Below are 14,167 nucleotides of genomic sequence, written 5' to 3'. Positions count from 1 at the left end.
ATTTCGGTGAAAAATTTGTTGTTACAGTCGAGATGAGTAATTAACAATTTATTTAATATGCTAATAACAAACGGTAGTGAAAATACGCGGTGATCACGATACGAGTCAGACGACTTGAAAGACTTTCGATCCTTGAACGATTCACCGAAAACTTTCCTGCTTCTTAAATCATACGGCGCTCGTGGCTGTCAGATTTCACGCGCGCGCCTGCACACATACACACACGCACGATGCAATCTTACCACGCGCAGCCCACGTGGCACCATGCGTTCTAATCTATTGCTGGATCTCGCTCCAGTCTATCGTAGAGACAAAAAGGCTACCAGACAAAGGAATGTGGATCCGATTGGTTATTTTTCATAGACTCAACAATCATAAAGATAGGCACGCGTATTGGCCGAAAGCGTCCCATACAGCGACAGCTAGCGATAGAGAACGCTATGTATACGAATACATCCCTTGCCCCTGTTGCGTCCCGTCGAACATCTTTCCAGCTCTGTACAGTACTTTTGTCGCTACGAACTGTACTTCGAATCGATCTGCATCCGTTGGCTCGATGCTTCGTTACGAACCGTGTTTCGTTATCATTTGGAACAGAATCGAAATTAAATCGATAGTCGAAAAATGAATGCGACGTTTAAACGAGGCGGACCAAGGCGAAGGAAGGAAACATCGAAAGGAGGAAACTCGCGTATCGCGACATATGTATGTAGAAATTTAATTGCGAAGAAAATTAAGATAAGCTTTGTTAAGCGCCAGAAAAAGAAAATATACGAAAAATGAGAAACTCCTCGTGTTATAAATCGATAATCGCCCTGCCCTCGTACGCGATTCAAACAAATCGCGTTAGACTGTCGTCCGTTGAGAAATGATCGTAATTGCCGGATGAATAGCAATTGTGATAAGTCACGGTCTTGCTTGATCGTGGCTCGTAAACCGATAAGAAATACAAAACGTTTAACGACGATCCCACCTCTACTCCGATATCGGAATTACACGCGTAATTACAAAATCAACGTTACTCTATTCATTTAATCGACACAGTTTCGCTGATAATAAATAATTAAAATAAATAATAGAACTTGATAAGGAAATAATCGAGCTAACGAATAGGTATTTTTTTCATGTTGCAGACGGATTTAGACGCGCGTGCCAGGTCCTGGTGCAGTGGGCGAAGCACGCAGGTTCGGAGGACAACATTACCGTGGTTGTGGTCTTGTTAACCCCAGCCAGCGCGATCGCAGCCAGACCCCTATACGCCCATCCGTACCATCGTTTGCAAGTGAATGATATACTTGAAAAAATGAATTCGAAGGATAAACCGCTTTTCCTGGACATCGACGATGCGCATAACGCGATCAATTCAAATATCCTAAAACAAGCGATGATTTCTCAAGAGTCGCGCAATCACGACGATGCTGGCATTCTTGCGGCCAGCAATGGAAAGCACGAAAACGGCGACGCGGATTACGATTATTCCGACCTGGGTCCCGAAACTGACGTAGACGCGGTTGACGACGTCGCTACGATGCCCGTTAAAAACCTTTCCTACGAATTTTACGATGACAGCGACTCCGCGCACGACGAAAACCAACCTGGCAAAGACCTGAACGTTCTGGACAACATGGACGTCGACGAATCGATGAACGCGAATTTGAACGCCAATACCGACGTTACGCACGAACCGATCGCAGGCAATAATTTACACGACGATGACGAAGACGACGACGACGACGACGACGACGACGACGACGATGACGAAGACAATGACAACGACAACGACGACAACGATGACAACGACGACAATGATCACGATCACGATCACGTTCACGATAATAACGACAATGACGTACCCGATGAGATCGCGTTACCCAAGGCCCAGGTGCTGGATGAAAGCCCTAAAATTATGCACGAGGTAATTCACGAGAAAATGAATAACCAGGTTTGCGAACTACTCGGTGAAGGTATAGACGACGAACAAATGAGAGTGAAAAATGACGAGCAAGTGGATGACGCGCAGGATGTCGTTGATGAGGCTGGCCCCGTGGACTATGACGATTCTCCGCCCTCGCCGCAGGCTAACAGTAAGTGTGAATTACAAAGTAAATCGCGTTTCTATAAACGACGACCTACTTCTTCTTGGATCGCGAGATGCGTCTTACTATTTGGCAAGTTCATTTTCTTGAGTTTCGTATCGGTTTACGATTATTCCAGTTTTTGAGGCAAATTAAGGGCGGCGGGTATCTTTGTTTCATATCTCGAATTAAGTTCTTTTTCTTGTCAGAATCGTAATTCATCTTCTTTTCCATCGTAAACACATCGAAAATTCAACTTGCGCAGGACACGTATCGCGTGATATGTAAATGGTGCAACGAAAAGAGGGAGGTCCTCCGCCTGCGTGAAAAATATTTTTCTTTTATGATTTATCCGTTAAACGAGAATAAATTTACCATCGAGATTAGTATTTCTTTCGAATTGAAACGATCGGATCGGATAGTCGTATAGATCGAGAAACATTCGGCCAAAGTTTGACGATTCGTTTTATGCGAAGAACGAATGAATTCGAATTAATTTTCCTAGATAACAAACAAAATATCTTTAACATAATATCAGGATCGAAAGGTGGAGATATTTTTTTATATTTTACCTTTTATATATCGTCTATTGGCTTGAAACCGATTTTCTCCAATTTACATTAAAGGCGTACTAAATACGCACGTCGAGTGACAACAAACGGAAAGAATGAAATTTTTGCAATCCGTGTAAAAGACTGATGCGAATATAATCGATAATTTTAAGATATCAGCAGCTACGCGATGATAATTAGAAAATGAGATCTATCGCGCGTAAACGAGTTAAAAGGAAAAGAAAGAAGGCATACGTTTATTTCGTACGAGAAAGATAACCGGTTAACAACGCCGTTTCTCGTAACGCTTTTCGTGGTATGTATCACCATATTCCTTTTTGCGCTGGAACGCTGGATTTTGGTGATTCGAAGAAACCGGTTAGAAAGAGGATCGATACCGTCGTTACGCGAAACTCGCATTATTTTACGCGGTAACGAACATCTCGAGAAGGTATTTAAATTCCAGCTATTTAAATTACTATCTAAATTTTAAATAAATATTTTAGAGGAGCTTTCATCGGGCTACGCTACACGCAAGTGTTAATATCGTCAGATCGCAACGAATAACGTGAAATTCTCTTTCACAGTTGCGACACGAGGAAGAAATTGCTACCGGTATCGTTTATTTAAGCACAATACGTAAAAATTAAGTTTTAATAGATGAAGACAAGGTTAGAAGAATTTACGTTAAAGAGAAAATGCTAGTCGCGGGTAAAACGCACGATGGAATAACTGGAAGCCGTGAATTGGTGATGAATTTGAATCGATGGTACAAGTTCACCAACCGTACGTTTTCGGAAGAACGAACATTTTGTACAGCTTCTTTGATTCTCTGTTAATCTTCGCGCTGTCGGTAGTCGATAAAAAGTCCAGCGTGAAAAATATGTTACAGCGTAAGATTTAGTAACTTTCAACTTAAAGTTAGCTTTAAAAACAATTTCTTGGATCATTTTCCTAAACCGTGCCACCTTCTTCGTAAAACCTCTTTACATTCGCGGTGCAGATTTCACGAGCAATTGTATACGACTTAGTAATCGATTTTCATGATCGTGTTTCCCAATCGTAATTCCACGGAATTGTGGATTTTCTAAAAGATAACAGTCCAGATGAATATTACAGGAAGCCTTTTCGAACGATAGAAACTGTCGTTTTCTCGCTATCATCTTCCGAGTTTCAAATTTGGTCAGACCGGATTTGGACGAATTGCGTCCGATATTAGACCTGTTCAGCTCATAAATACGAACGTGAAACGTGGGACGCTCGAGAGCTGTTACACGTTCTTTCTATCGCCTAGGAACCCGGCCCACTTTCCGCTGCACTTCGGCTTTCACCACCTTGTGCCAGTCACTGCGTTTCCTGCACTGATTGTCATCCGCCTGGCAAAAATTGCCAGCCTTCTCCCAACTCTACAGAGTCTTCCTTATCCCTTCCGTTACTGTAGCTATATCCCTACAGCTGCGATGTATGTCTACAATTTCCCTATCGAATATGCACGTGTCTTTCATCGAACAGGCATCGTTTATATCCTCGACTTTTCTCATTTATCTTCGAAATATCTAGCATCGTTTGATATTCGTATGGAAGGGTGGTCAGTCTGAAAAAGTACAACGTAACATTTACGATACATCAGCCTAATTACTTTTAATTACTCTCCCGACTAATCGCCTAAACTCTTGTTTCGAAAAATATCACACTTTGAAACGTTATAAAATGTAAGTGTACAGTAATAAATTGATGTATGGACGATAAGAAGTAATTTCCTCTCAATCGTAGCAAGTTTTCCCTGGTAAATAAATTCGACCTTTCATCGCCGAATTAATAGGAAGAGACGTTGACTTCCTAACTGCAAACGGCTGAGCCTACGAACATCGTGATTCTCAAATATCCGCCATAAGTTGAACGATATGTAAAAAGATACACATTTATTGCAAAACAAATACGCAAGATGAACGGTGGATTAAACTGATAAAGTAATTAAAAAGACGATGTTCGGTTGAAGAAGCTGATGAAAATTGCTGTGTATTCGCTAAGATTCGGATCGACCGAAGGATTCCTCGGTTCGTCTTTCGGTAACGGTATTAACGACCGTCGTTTTATAAGAAAAACTTGACCAAATAAAATAACAAATATATATCCAGAGGGTGAGAGAAGAAAGGGAGAGAAAAAGAGATGGAATTGGTAATACGAAGTAATAAGTCTCGCGATGAAATACAGGATGCATCTGGAGTCTGGACTATATTAACGCGCAAATGGAGAAAACATTGATATTTTACTTTTATTTTTTTCTTTCAAGGTACACGGTTATTCGGAGGGGTGTTTCGTTTAATTGGAAACGGTGGAATATCTCTCGAGGGATCGAAGTTACAAAAAGATTTATTCTTTCAAAAGTTGTTTGGTATATGGGCATTGGATAGTGTAAATAAAATTTTCGTATGTGCAATAGCGGAGAAGATATCAAAGTTGAGATAGTTTCTTTTTTTTTATGAAACCTTGTATTTTTTTATTCGTAATATGGTGACGTCTGTTCAGATGAATACAACGACCTGTCGCGCGATAATGTCGTAAGTTAGATCCGAAGATGAACGTAAATTGGTAGCCGAACCCTGCGTGACTGCACCATCTAATTCCATCGAATTACGTCACATAAGATTCAGCTTCGGATCTAATTTACGACATTACATGGTACGGTGTCATGATTTAATATCTCTTGCACTACTAAAAATATTATTTGCTCTTCCTAATGTCCTCCTATGTACCAAACAACTTTTGTACGAACGATTCTTTTCTAACTTCGACCCTCTAGATATTTCATCGTTTGCAGTTAAACGAAACACCCTGTACATACGATGAATATTTCGAATTGGATGTTTATCGATGTTAAATTAATGTTACGTTTAAGCGTCAACATAATTCAGACGTATCCTGTATACAGAATTTTACATACGGGCATGTTTAAGGGGAACGTAAGGTTGAATATTTTCGCTCATGAGCAATAGGAAAGCGTTAGCGACTGTTTTCTTCGAAGTACAGTATGATATTAAAAAAGGAGAACAGTCATGACACTTACGTGCCAAAGAAGCCACGTATGCCGTTCATGTATGCGCGCAGTTATTCACTATACCACGCCCCTCTTTTTCTATCTGTCTAAATTTATCTGAGCATGCATTCGCAAGGTCGTTTTTCTCCTACTATGTCGTCGGTGAATTTTCTTAATATTTAATTCGGCTTGTGAGAAAATTAATTATACTTTTACAACGGCTATGATAATTAGAAACTTTGATAAGGACATACGGCTTTATTTATTGAAAACCGATATCCTAGACGAAATATTAATATATAATTTCTTGATGCGGTAAATATAGAGATATAATTAGTTATATTTATACAGTTTCCAAATTTCTTTACAATTGAATCGTTATGGAACTAGGAACTTGTTGTTCGATACGTAAAAATTTATGATATCTCTTCTTTTATTCATTTTCTGTTTTTATCCCACTCTTCTTTTTTGGGGGCTCGAATAAAATTCATTTGAAGAATACAGTTTTTATATCGTTCAAACGTCTTATAAATGTCTGGGATTATAACCAATAACTATGATAATTACACGCGCGCAAAATTCACAGTGTCAAATTTACCGCCAAACGGTCGAAGTATCTGGAATCGTCGTAAATACGCGCGATTGGATAGGAGAGTCGTGATACATTTGGATTGGCTCATGAGTATGCGGGCATCGACCAATGGCACGCCATGCCGCGTGGGTCGACTGGAGGGGGTTCCGGCAGTTGGACTCGAGCCCCGGACGATTGCGAATGTGCGACTTCTCTCATCCTGCTTGAGTTGTTTTCGTCGTGTAAAATCACTTGAATTAGTGCATAGTGCGTTTTGATAATAAATTAATCGATTATTTCTTCTGAGATCGACGCAAAACTTCTATAAAATTTCGTGTAGTATTCAGAAGCAGACGGTGCCAGTGAAAGAGCGTTCTCTAAGGTATGTACGTTAATCACGTCCACCATGAACCGTTTACGGAGAATTTAAATTTGGAACGGATGCCGGCCGGCGTTCAATCTGCCGGTTGATTTCGTATCATACTTAGGATTTCGTAGCCAATTTTCGAAATGTTACTCGTTATATCGATTCGTTGGTAAAATCTCGTTCCCTTATTTTGTTTCGTTATTGTTCTACAAAAGGCCAACCATCGTCATGGGCTTGGCTGGATTTCTTAGAATTAAATTCAAAGGTTGATGCATAGCCAAGAAATGGTGAGGTGGTAGATTCTTTGCGTTCGCCTTCACGCGGTGGAAGTTGAATTTCTAATAGCTTTTTTTTCTTTCTTTTCCATCGATTTCGGTTATTCGGAGAGCATACGATATATGCAGTTGTTTTATTGATATCTGAAGATTGAAGCGGTAGTGCATTTCAAAAATGAGTGGTAAAATGAAGAATTTGTTTGCTCCTTGGCGACATAATCTACACAACTTAAATGTACATATACCTGAAACGTAGTATTATTCGCGTTCCATGGACACAGTGTGACGTTAACAAAATGGTACAATTCAAAAATCACGTACGATACGTTTTATAACCCGGATCGAATTTAACAATTTTATGCGATGATTTATTGAAAAATAATAGTCTTATTTTGAACGCATCTATACTTTTAACGCATTTATAGAAATGAATAGAGATTTGAGCTGATATACTACGTTTCTTCGATTAACCAATTATCTTATTAAGTTAATTTCATTGAAATTATTACCTATCGTAATTAATAGATTCGTGTTTATATAATACTTATATTTATATTTCATTGGTTTCATTTTGATGATACTATATACATAACAGAATTCTTACAAGTTCCAACTGTTTGACTTGTTAAACCCATTATAGAATAATTTAGGAAAATATGTTACTTCATTAATAATAAGATCAAAGTTGAACGATATTTGCAACAAATAATTCTCAGAAAATTCATTATCCGTACAAAGCTTTTTCAATTACTTGAGATGTGTTAAATATAATGTAATTTTTATATATAAAAAATATAACAATAAAAAAGAAAGCGACTCCGGTTAAATGCGCCATTTTACCAATTTTACGATATTTCATTATCTTTGTGTGTACTATTTAATACATCGAAACATGCATAATTTATATGTACGAAAATAATATCCATATCATGAAAGTATATGGCGGTGAATTTGCAATGCAGGATGCACTGTTTAATTTTTTATCAGTTTACCCGTATTGGTCACAATCAACGATACATTAGCCTTTTACAATTTTCGAACTATCATTTGGATACGGGTTTCCACCATCTGCTTTATTTACAAAGCGAATAACTTTTATGAAACAAAAAGACTAGTCACAGTTATCGAAGAATATAGAATTTTGATATAAGAGAGCAATTTTAAGAATCTTAATTCGGCGAGCGCGTTTATTAAAATTTTATTTCATTAAACTTCGTTGTAAGACATGCAACATGTTTTCCAATATTCGTGTATTTTTTTGATAACGTCTAGGAGTAGGATCCAAATATGCCAGTTTACAGTTTGGATTGCTACTTGTGTATGTATGTAGTTCAGTTATAAATCTAACCTAAAACATCTAACCTGTCTAAAATCTGACCCAATCTTAAAGCTAACCTCGTTTACTTGCAACCTCGATTGGGTGGACGGTATAGCGTAACTTTCTTCGAAATTAAAGTTTTCTAAATTCACTGATGCTTTTCTTTTTCTTTTTTTTTTTTTTTTTTATAATACTCTACTAGTCAAATATTATCAGAAAATTTAGAGATCATTTAAAAATTATTCTTGCTCCGAAACAAAATTTAATCTTTCATTTTGTAGATTCGTCGTCGCATAATTTATTATTTATCTTTGTAAATGATATTAGAAAAATTAATCATTATTATTCTCTATAAATTCATAAATAAATTGAATAGATATTATGTATTTTAGTATAATATAGATCTGTGATATAACGAAAGACCTTGGTATAAACGTTTTAATGAATTATACATATAATTTTAGAATGATCAAGAAAAACTGATAGTATGATCTAAGAATATAAAGAAAATCTTAGATAAAAAAGGAAACGTAAATTATAATTCTGAATAATATTCTCTTTTCTAAGATGTTATACTGTGTGAACAGAGTGAGTCGTATTACCGTGAAAGAAATATAAATATAAATAATATGTTAATACAAACATTAATATTTATTCTGAGATGGTTAATTACCTTGACGATGATGGATTAAATTCGCATATTATGTTTTGAACGTCATACGTGTTGCGTATATCTTTAATCGATTAACGCCTTACGAAAAAAATACCTATAAATATTAACAGATAATTATTGTACTGTATGAATTGTATGACTCACAGTAGGAGATATCGTGATATACAATAAATTATATCGTGAACATCCTTTTATCTAATATCGATAAAAACGAAAACTCTTCTACATTTTTGCACCACGTCTTTCTATTTTTTAAATCGATCAGCGTTAAACATTCTGCAAGTAATGGTACTCCAATGGTAGTAGAATATGCGTACCGTGTTAAAAATCTGCACGTCGACCCATTGCGTGTCGACACAAAAAAAAATTAGGGGTGTCGCCAGGTAAACACACGAGGTAAATGCGACAATGGGGAAAAAGTAGAACACGCTGCTCTGAAGCGTGTCTTAATTAGAAAAAAAAAAAAAAAAAAAGAAAAATATTGTGAGTATTATCCCCAGTGGCGTTTATTATATAATTAATATTAAAAACTCTATGTCGTTGAATCATGTCGTTGCTACTAATTGTATTGCAGTTTTGAAAGCCCGAAAAAAGATATAAGTGCGGTCGGTTTAGCGTGTCACGACATTAGCGAGGTCTCTCGTCTGCAAGCTGGTAATTGGATCTAACCTAGTGCGTGTAGCATGGATCGGCTTACCTCAAACTTAAGTAAATTACACTGGCCTATGTGTACGACGCATCGCGTTCTTCGCGGTCGTGATCTTCCCTACACCAATGATATAGGAAGATGGGATAAAGACTATCGCATACGGTACATTAATTCGTCGATTCTTCCAGGAAAACGATCGAAAATTATTTAACGACGAATTCGATATCTCATGAACCATGCTTGAACTTGGTGGTCAGCTTTTATAAACGAAAAGCTTAGAGGGAAGATGCTACAAGTGATCAGATTTTCAACGTTTTAACGTTTTGAAACGTAGCCAAATGTTTTGAACGTTTTACTTCGACGTACATACACGCACGCATCGTACGACAGGGAGAAACATGCAGTCGAAATATAAAAGAAAGAAATTCTTTGAGGAAAAATGCAGTCGCGTAGTATATAACTATTATAAAATACTGGACAGAGAATGTAATGTAAAACCATATTAACTGGTTAACTACTATGCTTCACTGGTTACTCACACTGTACTATATCCTATGCTCAAATAATTACATTTCCCCTATGCTCGAATATTAAACGTTCAATCGGTTATTATCTGAATATCCGGCCATTCAATTCTCAAGGGTATTTGCAGTGAAAAGCATTATATATATATGTGGAAATATTTATCCGTAGTAATTAAATTAGGGATACAATTTATTTAGTTAATTTGTACATACATCTTGAGACAATTGAAACGTTGCACTTTTATAAAATATCGTCCTTTTCGTAGTTTGGTAGTTCCAATGTCGATTAACGACTTACAGTCATAATCATTGACTTCTTGATTAAAAAGAATGCGCGTTTCTCTTTCAATGTTATCCTAAAACTATTTGCTCGATTATATACTTGACGGTATTTGCAACAAATAGGAAACGTTCCTTCCCTCCTTACGCCTTTTATGCCTGTCAGAATTCCATATAACGATGTATACATGTGTATGTAAGTCGACTGGTTATAAAGCGAGAACTGTAAAAAAAAAAAAACTGTAAATAAATTGCCGATATATCGGCTTATCGCTATGAACAGATTAGCGTTTCGAACGAAAGTGAAAGTAATATTCTCGTAATAATGGATAAGCTTTTTCTTTTCATACGTCATTAAATTGACATTTTGTGGCGAGACCCTTCATCGATATATGCGTTTCAAGGTTAAGTCTATTTTTAATTTGCGATACTTTCTCGTGCGAGCCTTCGTGATAATGTGGAGAGTTTTATGTCACTGTTACTGGTTGAGGGAGGGGATATCCTATACGATACATTGCTTCTCATAATACAAGATTTCCAATTTCTTTCGCAATTTATACTATCAATTTTTTCATCCATAGTATAAACGAACGTGCAAATGAAATTATGCTAATGTTTCATCTTATTCGCAAATAATGCGCGTAATTTTATCTACACTAGATTCACGGATTTTTAACCGTAACATCGCCGAGCGATCCTTAGGTCTACCTAACGACCATCCAAGACCTAGAACAGAACACCGCTCGATATCGTGATTCTTAATCGCGTTTGACGAAAGAGGAAGTAGAATAAAAACAGCAGTACGATTTCAAATAGAAACCTCTCGGTATACGTGTGTGGTACTCGCAACGTACGTGTAGTAAACCGTAGCTGTAGTAAACGATCGCGGCGTGGCATTTATTGTCCGTGCCAAGCCGATAATTTGTCCAGCAGCGATCCTTACTTACGTCAAATCATTGTTCTGAAACTCGTAAGCATCTGTGACGTTTTACGTTCGCTCGTATCGCAGTCGGTAACGTTGCTCTTCCTTTGGTTTCGATACGATCGTTCTTCTCCAAATTGCAACTTTTACTAAGTTGGAGAAGTCTAACGTATCGTTGCGTGTTTCTCAAGCTACGCCGCACACCGTTCTAAATTCGCGCAAAATATACAAGTCAACGCGATATAAATATGACGAACATTCTACGTTGAATCCCCATGATTTTTAAATGAAAAACACCAGGTGTATATTTTTTCCCAGCGAAAAGCAACGAAAAATGGAATATTATTATTTTCGTTAGGAACAGACGAAACATTTCAAACGAACTAGCATTTGTACGCCACTCGAGTACGAGTCTGAAACGTAAATAAAATTATTAGAAAATTCTCATAGTAAACACAGTCGTGTGTTCGTGGGTCATATATCGAATTCGTCGTGTTTGCTCGTTATCCACGATCGTTCAAAGACCGATACGTTCGACCTCTCGCAGATCGCTGGGAAACCACAGCATCGTTGTAAAGAAAATATGTACTTTTTGCCATTCGAATCGGGTACTGTACATCGAATGACAACAGGGATCGGGTCAGGTGCAGCTTAGAGAGACTGAGCCTCGAATAGCGGCAGAGTGTCGGTTCGCTTTTATTTTTCCTGTCTCTGTTCTGCCTGCTTGTCGCCGGTTTAAAATTAGCTCTCCCTTGCTCTCTATATACACCAAGTTGAACCGATGCGTTGCACCGTACGTACGGTCGAAATGAAGAAAAAAGCGAAGAACGAAGAAGCAGGAGAAAAAGAAGTAGCTAAAGAGAGAGAAAGACAAGCGTACGGATACAACGGGAGTCCTCTTTCGGGACAAATCTCTTCGACGCACGCTCTTTTTTCTTTGGTTTTTTGTTTTTCGCCTCGTTCCGATGAATCTTCCTGCAGACTTCGTTTAGTTTAGGGCATTGTATACGTATAAATACGCGGCACAATGTCCCCTGGTGTATACTAACTTTGGATACAAGTTATCTCGAATAACGAATACAAAGATGATGATAAATTCAACGTTTTCGTTATTTTTATTCGGAAACGATGCTTCGTTAATCGAAATCTGTTCCGAGATTGAAATTATCGGCTGAAAGAGGGCGCGATAGAACGCAAATGCAAAGGAGCGAACCGAGAAAAGAGGAGGACTATGCAGCTAAAATAGTTGTCGTCTCGGCAGGCAAACTAAATGGATGCAAGTATGTATCTCGAAAGTTGCATGCGGAGATCGTTGGAACGGATTTGCGTTGGTGGTAAGGAAGGAAGGTTAGAATTAGGAACGAGTTAAGACAACGTTCTCCGCGTGGGTTGCCCTTTTTTTGGCATCCCTTGAGCCTGTTTCTATGTACACTTTTGGCTTCTAGAGTTTTCGATTACGTGAAGTGGTAACTGCTATCGCTTTACGCTATAAATGTATCTTTCAATAGTAGTTGCTCATCGTGATCATTTCCCCTTATTAACCGCACAAAGAATATGTATGTTATTAAAATATTCTCGCCAGATCGCGGGCGTTCGTTCGTCCGAAATGCATTAAAATATGAAAATGATATACGCGTAGTATGGAAACGTAATACGTGAAAATATACAGAAGTATATTCATTTACGCAAAGAATACGCAAAATATGCAACAAGTGCATATATCGAAAGCGTGCTGTAACGATGAAACATTTATTAGCCACGCGTGATGACTACACATAGTTAAATTTGCAATAAGCTCTAGCCACTTATTTCATATACATACGTGTGTGTGTGTGTATATGTATATATATCGGACTTTTTTGATAATAATATATTATAATAAATCTTCTATTTAATATCAATAACTAAATAGTAGGTGCGTAGTATTTGTAGCTTAGAATATATCTGTGACCATAATTATTCGCATAAATAAATAAATGATTTGCAAATAAAAAGGATCAGAAAATACACCAAAGTTTAAGAAGATTGTTAGTTTCTCTGAAATATCCTAAGCTTTCCTTAATATCCTCGAATTCTCTTAAACGCGATTCAAATAATCATTGCGTAAATCATTCTCTTCTCTGTTTTGTCACAATTTCGTTTACTTGGTCGATTTCATTAGTTGGTCATTTATGCATCGTTAACGTTACATTCATTCGTTATAGCGATACTATATGTTAGCGCTGTAAGAGCAAAAGATGTGTTTTATTTTCAGAAAAATATTGGGACGCCCGATGGTCTCGTACAGAACGACACAAATAAATTGTGCGTGCGTTTAAAGCTTATTCGACGTGTAAATATAAACAAGATATATATAATAAGAATGGCAGAAATGCCATAAATCAAACGCAATGCGTTTCTTGACATTTTCGGTCCGATCTATTCGTTGGTTTCTTTCGATAACGTTCCATTCGAAATGAAAGAAGAGTTATAATACAGTTAGGAACGTAAATATCGTCGAGCTCTTTCAAACGGAATAACTTTCTTTTAAATTACACCAAACGACGCAAACTTTTTTGAGAAGTCGGAAGGATCAGTTTATCGGACGGACGCGTAAAACAAATTTTGCAAAGGTACGTTTAAAAGATTGAAAAAAAAAAAAAAAAAAGAAAAACGTAGATCGGCTAATATCGTTCCGTGGCTTGGAATCGTATCATAATAAACGATCACGACACTGAAATTTCATATAGACGAAACTCGCGTTCGATAATCTGCAACATCGCCTCATCCATATTCTATCGATACATATCGCTTTTCATGGATCGCATCGATCGTTACCATAATCTGCTCGAGCACCAGCACACGCCATAAATTGGAGAAACATTGGCAAATCTTGCGAGTACTCTCCTGCCAACGTTTGCCTAATTTATGATACTGAAAGAATCGT

The 14,167-nt window shown here is 37.4% G+C and overlaps 1 protein-coding gene across 2 annotated transcripts in view; it reads left to right on the top strand.

Moving 5' to 3' along the window:
- The window catches only part of LOC122570985 (mucin-17-like), a 63,700-nt gene that overhangs the window by 41,965 nt on the left and 7,568 nt on the right, over window positions 1-14,167 (top strand). For both annotated transcript variants that reach the window (XM_043734092.1, XM_043734091.1), the window contains one exon: window positions 1,134-2,084. In XM_043734092.1, coding sequence (XP_043590027.1) covers window positions 1,134-2,084 — 951 coding nt within the window. The remainder of the gene's footprint in view (window positions 1-1,133; window positions 2,085-14,167) is intronic.

The sequence above is a fragment of the Bombus pyrosoma genome, linkage group LG9 (genome assembly GCF_014825855.1).
Source record: "Bombus pyrosoma isolate SC7728 linkage group LG9, ASM1482585v1, whole genome shotgun sequence".
Classification (NCBI taxonomy): domain Eukaryota; kingdom Metazoa; phylum Arthropoda; class Insecta; order Hymenoptera; family Apidae; genus Bombus; species Bombus pyrosoma.
Note: the sequence above shows the minus strand (reverse complement) of the source record. Positions and strands in the feature narration are given on the sequence as shown.